At 43.7% G+C, this 14127-nt stretch overlaps 1 protein-coding gene across 5 annotated transcripts in view; it reads right to left on the bottom strand.

Annotated features, from left to right (window-relative positions):
• LOC104363958 (calcium-activated potassium channel subunit beta-2) overlaps positions 1 to 14127 on the bottom strand; it is a 154192-nt gene that overhangs the window by 39499 nt on the left and 100566 nt on the right. The window contains exon 1 of one of the 5 annotated variants that reach the window (XM_033006434.2): positions 11052 to 11119. The exons of the other annotated variants lie outside the window; for them this stretch is intronic. Within the exon in view, the coding sequence (XP_032862325.1) occupies positions 11052 to 11101 (50 nt within the window). The 5' untranslated portion in view covers positions 11102 to 11119. Of the gene's footprint in view, positions 1 to 11051; positions 11120 to 14127 lie in introns of those variants that run through there. 5 annotated transcript variants of the gene reach the window in all.

The raw sequence follows: 14127 nt of genomic DNA, 5'->3' as shown, positions 1-14127 counted from the left end.
GTGAACATAACTAATACGTTTTTGAAGACAGCAAGGCAGACCCACCATTAAATGTTGACAGTTGAGAAGCAAAGCTGACAAGAGTTTTGAAGCCATAAGTTCCAGCTTGTTGCAGAATTTTAATGTGTTTCCACATGAGTGATATTTGGTTAGATATTGTAAGCACAGTACTGGAAAATTTGGATTAGCAAATGAGTAAATTAAACTGAAAATTGGGCAAAGAGATTGGAAAGTAGATGTAAGTGCTTCAGTCATGATGGGTTTTTCCCTCTGAGGAATTTTAATATTTTTTAAATAGTCTGTGAATTCTTATTGGATTTTAAATTGTTTCCATTACAGACACTAGAGATTTTTCAAGGAAATCTGCTGGGGTTAGAGAAGAGCAGTAACAGAACAGCAAAAGAAATGTAGGTTGACAGTGATGCAGTTTTGACTTAATGATCGCTTGTGAAAAGCTCATCACAGATGAAATGTCTGGGCTTTGTTCCTGGCTGGAATGCAATGGCAAAAACACTAAACACAAACCTCACTGAGCCACTCCCAGTTCTAAAGAAAATGTCTGTTACATGGCCAAAGTCTTTGCAGGGTTAATTATTTCTGAAACCCGGGTGAGACACAAAGAAAACTGCACAGAGAAATGCAGGATGTAAATAACTCTGGCTATTAGCTGCACAGCGGGGAAATCACCCAAAGGTTGTGGGCAGAGGAGGTGGGTCTGTGGTGGGCTCTGGGGTACGCCAGCGTGCCCAAGCACCTGCACCGAAGCACCCTGCCAAATGCGCTAAGCTAAATCCACTTCCGAACAATGGCACTTTGATTAACACAGGAGTCAGGATGCTGTGCAAACCAGCCTCGTGCTGACACTGAAGTGAACCAGACAGCTCAAATATGAGAAATTGAAAAAGCAATAAGCATTAGTAAAAGAAAACAGCAGGTTGTGTGTAGCCCCAGTGACTTTGTCAGTATATTGTCTTTTCCACAAAGATCTGGAAGATCTGACGTTTTTTGTATTGGTTCTCAAGAACACAGCAAGAATATTAGAGGTAGGGGAACAGAGATGCAGAGCAGTCCAATAACTTAGCATGACAGTACCTACCAAGTCAAAATTACATTCAAGGCTTCCCTCTCCAATTTATGAGGTTAGATCATACTGATTTTATCAGCAAGGTCATTTTAGCACCCATGCTTAATCCAAGATCTAGTCTGATATTTGTTTAGGAGATTTGAGTAATCTGTTCAAGAGAATTAACAAGTGCTGAAGTCCTAAGGCACAACCTTCTCTCAGCCCCGTCTGGAGCACAGGGATTTGAGGTCAAAGCTAGGTGAAGTGTTCTTTAAGGCAGCGTGGAAGCAAAATAAATTCTCTTTAGAGACAGTAAAGTTATGCAGAATAAGAGGCAGAAAGCCTGCAAATGATTTTAGGTTGTTTTTTGGGTTCAGTTCTCTGGCTACCCTGTAGGCAACCCATGATGTGCTGCATGATGCTAGTGCTGATGATAATGTGATATGCAGAGGGGTTTGCTCCGACTGGTTTCCCCTCTGAGCCACATACAGCTTCAGTCAGTGGCTAAACAACACGTGAATGTTTTGTTGCCATTTCCAACATCACCATATGCTGCCTGTTGGTCCTTCAAGATACAGCCCTGGCCCTGAAGCTGTGTGATGGGAGCTAACTTCTAGTTAAGGGAGCGGATGGGAAAATTCAGTGAAATAGTCACTGATGCTAATATGCCAAGCTATTAAATCTTCAGTAAGTTTTAGTTCAGAAACCAGTTGTCTCTTTTTACAAAAAATTAGAAAGATAATCAGTAGATACCAATTTCAATGTTCACTTGAGTCTTTTGGGTTAAATTCTGGGAAGGACTTTGGGGAATTGGCTTTGAATCCTTGTATCCAAGGCTATTCTGTGTGCTCTGGTAGTTGGATGGATCTAAAATAAACCATTTCGATGTGTTCTTGTCTGAGAATATGTGGCTGACATTGCATAAGATTAGTCCTTCTCTTGTACACCAGCCCAAGAAAATAATGAAAATCTCACAAAAGCAGTGCTCCCACAAGAATCCTATCATGTCAGGCAGAATGGTCACCTAGGATCTCAGTGTTGTTCTACTATTAACCCTCATACCCTTTTCCTTCCCAAAAGGCTGATGAATTTTTATCTAGATCCAGAAACAAAGAACAACATCCTGGCCCACGGGGGTGGATGCTGCGGATGCTCATCTCAGGCACCCTGCTGTTTCACAGCTGGCAGCAACAGATAAATTTTTCAGTCGTCTGAGCCAAGGTTCACCAGATGGCATCGCATCCCACTTAGAGGTAATGTTGGACCATTGCAGCCTCAAGAGTAGAGGTAGGTATGGGTATTAACTCAACTCAGCTTCCAAGTTTTGGCCTAAAAGAAAATTTGGAACATAACTGGGAATCCGAGGCCAAATGCCCCAAATTTAAGAACACATAATGCAGCAGCTGAAGCTGGAAACTCACCTAGCAAAGTTTTACAGTGAAGTTTGTTATCCAAGACACAATAAGGTTGTTATCTTTGCGTGGCTGATAAATTGCAACAGCAATGATTTTACTGTAAAGACAAGCAGGCTTCCCATTAGACCAGTGAGAAACAATATTAAATCTAATTTTTCTACATCTGAGAGACATTTACATAGAGGTCTAATAATGTTTTGATATTTGGAGAAATGGCAGCTTATACAAGAAAATGGAAGCACCTAACAGCATATAGGTGATCTTGGCAAGGTGTATAAAATTGAACGTAAAAGATGTATGGTGGGTGTTGGCTACAGTAACACAATATTTGCACAAAAGACAGTAGAGAATATGGTAAATATTGAAAGAAATTGTCAATAAACTCAACACATCCCTGTCAGATCCTCTGTAGGGGTGTGGAAGACCCTTGCCTTTAAATCACTTGCTGCATTTGTTGAGATCCACCATTAAATCATGTCCCAGCATCCTCCTTGTCTGGTGGCTGCTGCGGAGCAGGGAGGTGAGCAGAGGTGGGAAGAGGACACTGTGAGACTGCCTGGCCTTGGGGCTCCAAGGGTGCTAAAAGCCTGACTGTAATGCAGGTCCTGACAAGTCTTGTTTGAAATGAGTGATGAGGACTTGCTGCAAAGAAACAGTCAGACATATATATCAAAGGGACCATGCAAGCATGGTCCACAAAACCACTGCTTAGAGTCATTCAAAGATAAGGTGAGCCAGCCACGCTGGCCCGTCGGGGTGGGTGCTCTGTCACGAGTGGTGGTGTTCCTGCAGACTGTCTGATGGGGCACCCGTGCTGAATGCAAGCCCTAAAGGTTTAAATAATTATTTTGGCACTTGCAAACTTCCGTAATAAGAAAGCTTTAAAAGAAAGCTGCCATCTGCTTCGGGAAAAGCATCAGCTTGCAATGCTTGCCAAAGGAGTGAGATGGGGAATCAGACAACAGGGGACCAGGCAGCTTGAACTCTGACTGCTTTCAAGCTCCAGGGCAGGAACTTGGCCCTCCCCATTCTTTCACAGTGATTTACGTTCACAAAACAAAAACCCACCTGGCAACCTTGTGAGGGCCCTCCAAATGCCCCAGCAGGAGGCTGGAGTCAGAGGTCACAGCACCGAAAATGCCCGTGCGCCGGGTTGCTGGCTGGCGGCTCGGGCAGGTGCTGACTGGCAGCTCCCTCTACTTGGATGACCACCAACGGTGCCTCAGACTTTTCTTTTTCTGACACTTACAAAACTGACAGAAAAATGGAGAAATATACAGTCCAGCCCCTCCTGCATGGGAAAATGAAATGAGTCCCTGGCCAGGGGAACAGGAGAGGGAAGAGGCGTGCAGCGTTTCCACCTTTCTCGGTGCTGTGTGGTAGCAGACAGGAGAAATTGCCCGCATTGCTTAAGCCCTTAATCCTTAGATACTTTCTTCTGTTAATGCCAGATGGAAAATCTTAAAGTCTGAAAGTGTAGTGGAAATATGTCACAGGAAGGCACACAGAGTTAAACAAGGCATTGAATGCTCATTTCTTCAGTTCAGTACATCTTGGTATACTACTTGTTTCAGCAGAAATGCTACCAGCTCCCTGGGATCCATTCCAGATCTATTCCAGGGCAACACTGAACAGGTATTGCCCAAACTAAGAGACCCTTGAGGTTGCCAAAAAAACCACTGGTGTAAGAAATACTGACTGCCCCTGCCTGGCTCAAAGGTTTGACCCAATTTTCAATGAGGGGCAGAACTGTGCCCAGTTCAGATTCCTGGTTGCCATATTCTGCCATGATCGATCAGAAGAGCTCCAGGCCATGCTGTAGACCTAAGAGGCTCTGAAAGCTCAGCTAAGCTTTTGGATGATTATCCAGATGGAGTCTTCAGTACAAATATATATCTGTTAGCATTAATGAAATCCTTGTAATGGATCTCTGTAATATTCACACTTTACGACAGCCTAAAAACACCTGGTCCTATATCAAACTCATCATTATTTGTGGAAACAAAATCAAGACATTAAAAAATGGAGACAAAGTGCATGAGGATATAGAGGGACCACAAAATTTACAGGTGGAGACTGTATGTAACTGTCATATGGGCATCACATTCACATACCAGCATCTTTCTGTATGTAAGCACACCTAAGTGGTTTGGTAAAGGTTAATAACCATGACTTTCTTCTTTTTCAACCACCACACCTGCAAATTGAAGCCTACCATTGCCACTAGTGCAACACATAACTCACACAAACATCTATTTCTGGTGATAGTTTCAGAAATGACTAGGTGTTTAGTAACTTAGGCTTTTGTTGTATCATGTGAGGGGAACTAGAAAACACTGATATTCAGAGTGTTGTGTCATCAAGATATTTTTGGCATGACATATCCTAATGTTATACACTAACATTGCCAGGACCTGTAACAGTGTGCGATTTTATTTTTCCTGTGTCTATTTGAAAGGTTAGATACAATTGTTAACATACAGCATGCTACTACTACCAAAAGTATTAATATAGATCTCCTACTGCTATTGGGTTTTATTATTAACTACTACTGAAAATGTATATTTTCACATGTGAGTGGAAGTATGCAATACAGGCCTTCCTTAGCAAGTTTGTGTAGTTTACTCTCCAGCCATGACTCACCCCTTACTCTGAGAAGCAAAGCCCAAGTGACCCAGCTGTGGTGAGCATACAGGCATCACAAAGGCAGTCTCCTTAGCAACACGAGTCACACGAAGACATCCAAAACATCTTCTGCCTCCTGCTCATTGTCCCTTGAAGTTGTTGCTAAATAAGTGGATGCTAAACCTCTTACCTGAATTTCAGAGGTACAATCAACGTATCACAAAGCAAAAGCAAAACCTTTTGCTTGCAAGCAAGTTAACTCTTGCTACTGCCCTGACTTCAGGCGTAATAGGAAAAATAACTTTTTTTTTCCCCCTACTATGTTATCTCCAAACACTGCCTGGGCTCATAAAAAAATAAAGGAGGCAGCTCCTAGGTCCTCAGCTGATACTAATTGTCATTAGGGATATGTTAAAGTTAATGAAACTATTGCAATTCAGAGCAATCAGCCCAGGCTGTGCTGGGTGTTTGTGGGTTCCAGGTGCTTGTGATCAAGGATAGATTAAGAGCAGATAAATAGCTCACCCAGAAGCAGTGCTGTTTGGGATGGTTTTGTGGAGTTCCCTGATGGAACGTTTTGAACAAAACAGCTTTTTTAGAGGTGGTGGACCAAACAGGAGCTGTTTGAAAAGGTGTTTGCAAGCAAGTGGAAAAGAGCTATTTATACATTTAAGGTACTGTTTCCAGTAATATGAAATATTTCTTTTTACTTGTGTTCTGTTTCTAAAGGTATCTTTACTCTATGTATTGTGGCCTTCTGGGTTAAAGTATGTATATTGTACTGCATCAAGATGCCACATTTTTGTGTTTACTGTAATCTACGTTAAAATTTATTAAGGCCGAATGTATGTGCTTTCTTCTCTATGTAAGTATGTGGTCATAGAATAACTGTGCAGAAATGAGTGTATTGATTTATGCCTATTGTTGTCTGACAAGAACAGATGGGGGTCTCAGGGTTTTAGTTTAGCTGATGGACTGTATTAAACGTGGCCTGCTTCTGCTGCTATTTTGTGTGAGTTATATTTGATGCAGCCAAGTTGCTTTTGAGATATTGTAGAATGTGAAACAGAGCCAGCTTTATAGGCAATAATAACAGAATGATATTATTTAGGCTAAAATGAGTCAATATTTGGAAAATTCCACTCTTATAAGACCATGCCTGAGGGAAGCTAATTGGTGCTGCCTGCACCAGCTGGGAGAGGGGGTTAGTAACATGACGCAAAGCCTGGGTATTCCTGTGGCCACCAAGAGGCAATGCTGGGGGTGCAGCCAGAAGAGACATGCAGACACCAAGTCATCTCAAACTGAGGAAATAAGTCATGAGAAATAGAGCTTTAGTTGTAGTGTTGCAAAAGGGAGGAGTGCTGGTGGTAATCTGCTTGGTGGGAGGGGGAGGCAAACCTGATTATTGAAGCATAGTGAGAGTGGCATAGCCACGGGTTTCAGTGAAATGTGGAGGAAGAAAAGACGCATTTGAAGATGTGAAATGATAGAGATTTGAGCTTTTGAGGGCGCTTGTTCCTGTTAGCCATTGATGGTGATCCTGTCCCACCTGGGGCCCAGCATGAGGCTGCTTGTCCAGGGCTGCTGGCTCATGCTGGTGTTGCAAGCAGGAGGCCTTGGCTGTGTTATGCTGACACTTGTCCTATAAAACTGACAGCTATAATGAACGATAGTGCATATTTTTGTAATATCTTCTTCCTCAAGACACCTAACAACATGCCGTTGATGTTTTTTTGAGGACAGGATTTCAGTTACTTTCTTGAGGAAGCCATAGTTTCGTCATGATCCTACAACAGGGAGCCCCAGTCTTTAATGCTTATGATCAGGGATGAGGGACTTGCTTTCCCTTCTCCCTGTTTACTACTTCCTCCAAATAAACAACCTTTCCTTACAGCATGTGATGTACATCCAGGACTATCTAGAAGGTCTTTAAGGTTGTTAACTGCTCAACTTGAGTGCCTAGTTTATCTCATCTTGATGCTAAAACTCAGAAGCTACCTCCTCTAGTTGAACAAGTGTATGTGCTCTCATCACAGTTACTGGATGGGAGCAGCTGTCTGTAGTACTAGACAGCAGATCTAATGACATATTGCTGGAGGAGTTCTGGGCTAGGCTATAGTAATAGCTTATTAAATATAACTCAGAGGGAGCCAATTTTGCTAGTTTTGGAGAGATTACAAACAATTGAGAAATAAATGAGTCGTCTTTCTATCTTTGGTCCATTGCACAGGTCAGGACTTCTCTAGTTATTTGTGGGATGTTATTGATCATTGTGTTCCTTGGCATGAACTGAATTTTCTGCCTCCAGGTTCATGGCTGTTGATCATGGTGAAAATAAATGATGCGTTTGTCTTGCATGATGAGTTTGTGGAAGCTGTAGACTGTTTGACTGGCATACAACTGTGGCTGTGTGTGTGTATCAGGTGCCTACAAAATGGCCAATCTGGAATGGATGCTTGCTTGTGTGACATGATGGTTTCTCCTGCAGATGCTGGGCATGTGCCTAGGAGCAGTACTCCAAAACAGCCATGGCTTTCTGGTGCCCTGTTGAAATTTGCTGCTTCTGGGTTGTGTGTGTTGTTGTAAGGAAAAAGAGGGGATGGATTAAACTCACCTGATTCTTTATGCATGGTGGATTCTCTTCTGCTTGAGCTTTTCTGCTCAAACTTCTTGCCTTGCTTTCTCTGACCCCTCTGACATAAGTCACTTACTGGTCTTTTCGATTCAACATCATAAAAAGAAATAGTTACAATTTTACTGTAAGAGTAAGGATGGGAGCTGAAGCTTTCAAGCACCTTATGTGTATGCAAAGGCGACTAATGCACTTGAGGCAGTGACTACACTAAAGACTACTTTAAATCCTTGAGTGTGGGCCTGAGTGGAGTTTAAACAAGCTGTGTGTTTATGCAATTAAGGCAAAGCTGTGCTGCTTCTTGAATGTTTCTAGCACTCGATAGCAATACAGACAGGTCATGTTAATGCTGTGTGGTCATCTATTTAATCCCCAAATGGAGAGAAATCAACACCTGTGCTGCCTGGAGGAGGCAATGGGTTTCTGTCTCAGGCTGTGTAACTGCAGGCTCAGATCCTGAGGAGTGATTGCTGTTTTAACAGCACCTGTGCTCTTGTTTTGCTGGAGTTGCTTATTTTTATGGATCAGGAGGTTGTAATCAATAGCAAAAATACCAAGAGTACAGTTTGAGCCCACGAGATCAGGAGTGGATGTGTACTTTGAAGAACACACTGAAGAAAAAACCATTTTGAAAGTAGTATCAATTTTATAATCACTGTAAAGGATTGACAGAGCAAGAGACTGTTTTTCCACTGAGTGAAACAGGAAACAAAGAATCAAAATTTCCAGATTCTGTTTCCAGCTTTCCCATCAATTTGTATTTGGAGGCAAACAAACACCCTCCTTCTCTGCTTTTGCCTCCTGTAGAAAAGGCAGAGCCATAACTGGGAACAGAGGTGTCCCGTGGCTTTAAGATTGTACAATGATGGAAAGCTTTGGCAAATGCTCCTATGGAGATACAAAATGATTGATCTGCAGGCATCTGAAAACACTTATGACTTAGTTTTTTGTCCTGTATCTGTTATTTCACTTGCGGGGCTTTTAGTATCTTGTAATGCACATCAGGCCATATCTTAATGATTAAAAAGGGTCTGTTTTATCTGTAACTAGTGACAAATGCAATTTTAAGCAGTGTAACTTCTGTACCAGTCAGAAGTGGTATTAAATTGTTTTAATAACTTGGTTGGAGTCTTGTTTTGAGGTGCTGAAAGCACATCATCCCTCAGATGAGCATGTTGCTACAGTTCTGGAGGTGGAGTGGGGGCAATGCAGAGAGGCAGCAGCACTGGAGGACATGAGATGGAGGGCAGAGGGATGGGGAGAGGTGTCAGAGACAAGGCAGCTTGCAGTGTCTGATGTAGCATCTTAGCCTGAAGACAGTTGGGGAGGTAGTGTAAGACATGGGTGGGAAATCTGAGTAATGGATAGGGGACACTGAAGGATAGATGTGTACTCAGTGGGAGGGGAGAGGGCTGGAGACAGGGTGAGGGGGAAGGAAGGTTTTTTGCTTCCACACCAAGACCTTGTGCTGACAGCAAACCCCACCTGAGAGCAACCTTTGCCTCCTAAGACTGACCTGCTAATTGCTGGGAGGCAGCCTGCAGGTTTGCTGGCAGCAGTGGAATGATTTCCATCACATGCTCCCCCACCTCTGAAACTTCCAGTGCTTCTCAAAACCATGCAGCTTCACACGGAGCTAATTAACTGTGTACTAGCGGAGACAGACTTAAGTTTTAAGCAGAATAAACTGATGAGCATGTGGGTAGGATGTGGATGGGCTTGAGCTATTTCTGAGACTCTTCATTTGTTCTTCCCTTGTATGAGGCATCTTTTGTCTCCGTATCAGCCTTTACACATTGGCAGTAGAGTTAAGAATTGGAAGCAGAGTGAAAAATGGACAGTTTTCTAAGCTTGTCACATCTTTAGTGTGGAGGGCTACTGTTCAATTCAAATAAACCCAGTACAGAAGCTAATTGCTGAGAAACAGTAGGATCCTTCAAAGCTCTAATTAAAGGCAATTTAAAATCTCCACTGATATTAGCAAGAGCATAAAACTGCTGCTGGACACATACCAGTTAGCAAGACCAGCTTACCAACTGAGGGATGCAGCTGACCTGTTTTAGAAATGGGCATGGCTCAGCTGAGCATATTGTGAGTTAAACTGACTGACACTGTATAGAAATTTGTCTTATAGTAATAAACTGCACACCCCCAGCAGTGCAGCTGGGAAATTATATTTCTGAGCACTAAGTGGCAGGTATGTGCCTGTGCTGAAGCGTGAGCATGGTACTAAGTGAAGTCAACTTGATCTGGACCCAGCCCAGCAAAGAATATTGATGTGTGCATGAAGCACAAGGGTTACAAGCATCTGGGGGGGCTACATCAGGAATGCAGATTTTCAGTTCTGCACTGGAGAAGCTTCCCCTAAATGGCAAGTCATTTTCTGTCTAAATCCATAGTTTCCACTTTGCTTCATTTCTGGTGAAACACCTATTGAAATTGCATTTCCTCATACTTCTGTTAACAACCAAATATTCTACCCAGCAGCATTTACCTGTACACAGGCACACAGAAGTGAGTCCCTGGCCACACAGGAACTGCAGGGAATTTAGCTATTGAGTTCAACTGGCACAAAAACTACTCCTGTAAAAGTGCATTTCTACAGTTGCACTGTAATATGTCTGCTGTAGACCTCTAGTTAAATGTATGCTAAAGTCTAGGGTCAAGTTACCTGACTGTAAATTAATGCTCCATAGAGGAGCTACTGCTATAATGCCTGTCTTCCATTAAGAGAGGGAATATGTTGCTTTAAGTGGTTTATATGCCCAGAATAATGGTGCTCATGGCTTGCAGCTGCATAGAGGAAGATGCTTGTTGCATTTAAACAAGATTATATGAGCCGAGAGCTATGGCAGAGCTGCAGTGTCCCAAAGAGACTCTCATGGGAGTAGGGACTTCTGGCATGTCCCCCCATGCATCATTTTAGGGGGAGTTCACACAGACCCCTTCACTGATTGGGTTTTGCTGCCTCTGTATCCCCTTCACCTGGAGGGGTATTATAAACATCAATACTTCTGTGTTGGTAGCCTCTGAACAAGCATGCAAAAACCAGGAGATGCCTTTGCTACCACTGCACCTTGGCTGGCACAACATGAAGCATCTGGTTATTGGTACACTTATCTACCAAATGGTCCTTAAATATAAAAGGAAGACACACGCAATACTCCAGGGGCAGCCCAGCAGACTGGGCTTTTGAATAGCAGCCTGGAAGGCAAGGTCTAGTCCTCAGCACTGGGGTCTCCCCAACACCCTGCCTCTTGGCATGCAAGCTTGTTTAAAAGAAAAAGAGTAGAAAGGGAAATAAGACATTTACCAGTTCTGAAGGTGGGAAGGGTGGTGAGGCCTTCTGCTTTCCTTTCCCATTGCTGTGCTCCTTGTCTCTTGGGCCCCATGTTGCAAATCCTATGCTCCCATCTGAAGAGCACCGGCTGCGGGCTCCCTCCAGAGCCCATTGATGCAATCTGGGTCATTCGGAGAAGGTTGTCAGGACGGATCCTGCACCTCCCTCCTGTGCTGGTGCTGAGCTTTGCTTTCCTGGGCATGTGAGGGGCTGGGCTGGTCCTGAGTCCTGCTCCTAAACCTGGTTTGCTCAAACCACTGCAGCCTTGGGACTCCTGGGGTGACCAGCTGAGGTAAGGCAATGCTGCAGCACCATGTTGGGGACACAGGGGAAATACCCTGTGGGATCCATCTAAGCACTTTTTTGGGTGGGGGGGAAGTCAATGGCTGAAGATAGCACAGAGTATCCCTGTGAGGCAAAACCCACCTGCCCCATCAAGGGGCTGTTGGTGAATAAGGGGATTCTAGCAAGACAATAAAGCCTTCCTGGGAAAAGACAGGATTTCAAGTGGGACTGAGTGGATTATGACTGAGAGCTAATCTGTATGGCTGTTTCATAAGTTTCCCCAGTGCCTGGACTCCGTGCTCAGCAACAGACACTATATGTGCCAAGAATAACTGATTTCTCAGAAAGACCATTTAAGAATATACGCATGCAGAGGTCCAGAGCAAACTATATCAGTTTCTTTGTATTTTAGCTTTATCTGTAACAGAAGCTCTTCTGATTCCAACACCAGTTTAGTCCTGAGGAACCAGATGTGTTGTCAAGTACCATGGCTTGGTAGAGTCCACCCTTTACCTGACAGTTCGTATTCCTCATGAATCCCCACCTCTTTCATCGACTTTATTCTAGGTATTTACACAGACAAATCCTTGTGGAAACAAACCTAACTCTAAAGACAGTGTTTTAGACCACTTTCAACCTCCTGCTCATTTACTGCAGTCAAAATTCACAAGCAGAGGCAGAATACAGGTACTCTTCCAGTCCGGGGACCACACTATCCAGGGGCTATGTTACTGTTAGTCCATGTGTTCAGAACAGCTTTACTGCATAGCAAAATTCACATGAGCAATGAATTTCCAAGGCTTTCCAGACTAATAGTTACTGCAAAGCAGTTGAATTGAAGACTTAATTTCCTATCTGGACCCTCTTTCTGATCAGCTGCAGGTTTTAATCCAAATTATTTATATGCACACTGCCTCAGTTTCTCCATTTATGAATCCCTAACCTGCCTGTTTGCTATTCTTGTATTAAAAGCACTGTGTAAGCTATGGTTCATGTTCTAGCAGCTGCTGCTTGTACACATTTGGAAAAAACAAACTCTGAATGCTTTCTGGGGAATAAGGATATCCCAAATCAGCCCAAGGCTGGAATAATGACAGTGTGGCATAGCACGATGTTTGTAAACTGAGGAGTATGTGGTAGTTTGAGCTCTGCCTGTGGGAAGTTTGTGTGCAGTTAGTGCTTCATCAGCCCTTCTCGGTTTTAAATGCAAACATATAAATGACTTCAACATCACCCTAAAGTGAATAAAGATCATAAATATGAAGTCAAATAAGACCCAATAGCCCATTAAGTGCATGAAAGCTGGCAGCCTGTTTTAATTTGCTGCTGCTACACCTTTAATTTGCCTGGCACAGCTGGGAAGCACAGCAAGTGAATGCTGTACAAGCCCCTGTGTGCGAAGTCGGAGGGGGATGGACAGCGAGTTACCCGCTGGCTGTGAGCCATGACTTGGAATTTCCTGACTGCATTTTTTTTTTTTTTTTTTTTGCAGTGCCAAAAGCAGCTTGCTGTCAGCAAACGTTTCCTATGTCCCTTCCCTACCCCATATGCCGTTTTCACTCTATCACAGCATTCTGGAGTATTTTGCTTTCCAAACGAGGCCCATTGAGTAATAAGTTGTAGTGTGTTCCATTGTCCACCTTCCCCCCCCCCCCCCATAACATTCACAATATGCATCACTAAAACATTACTGTAAACCTCTAGCTCCAGCCCACAAATGCTACCACCAGCTAATTAATTTCTTAGATGAACAAGTGCAATTTATATCTCAAACCTAGCACTTGAAACTGTTTGCCTATAAAACGTCCTTCACTCAGAACCTTGGTTAAAGCCTGACTTGTGGCAGCCTCTTGTCAGATGTAACCCCTCTAGGAAATCCTTTTCCAGGGTGCATTTAGCAGTAAAGCCTGAATTTGCTCTAACACATGTTTTAACCTTCACTCCCCAGTACTTCACAGCAGCCCAGCTAAGCTCTCGACACCAACCCCGTCCCGAATGCCTTGGCGCGTCCTGCAGCTTCCCCCGGTAAGGATCAGGATTACCTTAGCAGCAGTGGAGCAGCAGTGCCCAAAATGGAGATTTCAATGGGATCTGACAGGGAGATTTTCCCTCTCATCTACATACTTCTGTAGTTTCCACCTTTGGGAAAACAGCCTATCTATAAGCAGGATGCTTCCATATATCTTGTCCCTCGATGTCTCCAAATATTTCTCACTGCTGTTGCAGTTCCCAGGCAGTTTTAATTACTTTGTGTTTTTAAATAGAGGCAAAGCACCAGTGTTCAGTAATTATTCAGAAATAAGCTGCCAGAAGGAAGCGGGTGCGAAGACCTTCTGAATAAAGTAAGCCCAAAAAAGCTGAGCTTTCTCTCTCCAAACTTAACTTCATGAAGCTCCTTGTTATCCCCACCTTTACAAAAACTCCTCTTCCCATCTGCTCTGCCTGTACATCCCCAGCTGCCTGGGCTCCTCTGGGGCATGGTGGCCATCCCCCCGAGGGCAGGATGCTCGACGTGGAGTCGGCGCCTTTGCTGTCATTTGGAAAAATTCATCCCTCTCACCTGCTCCTTGGAAGAAAACTGCAGGAGTTGGGCAGGAAAGCGGGCTCAGGGTTGGGGGAGTCCCAATATTGTGCCGAGACTGTGGCCAGCACGCGGATAGGCAGCACCTTGCCTGGCTGTGTAACCTTTACTTTCCGAAATGCCAGGGCTGTGCAGAAGCAGGCATGCAGCTCTTTCTCCAGCACTCGCTTATCCCTGCGTATC

This window comes from Tyto alba, unplaced genomic scaffold (genome assembly GCF_018691265.1).
Source record: "Tyto alba isolate M040663 unplaced genomic scaffold, T.alba_DEE_v4.0 Super-Scaffold_10, whole genome shotgun sequence".
NCBI lineage: Eukaryota > Metazoa > Chordata > Aves > Strigiformes > Tytonidae > Tyto > Tyto alba.
The sequence above is the reverse complement of the archived record's forward strand: the minus strand, read 5'-3'. Positions and strand labels throughout refer to the sequence as shown.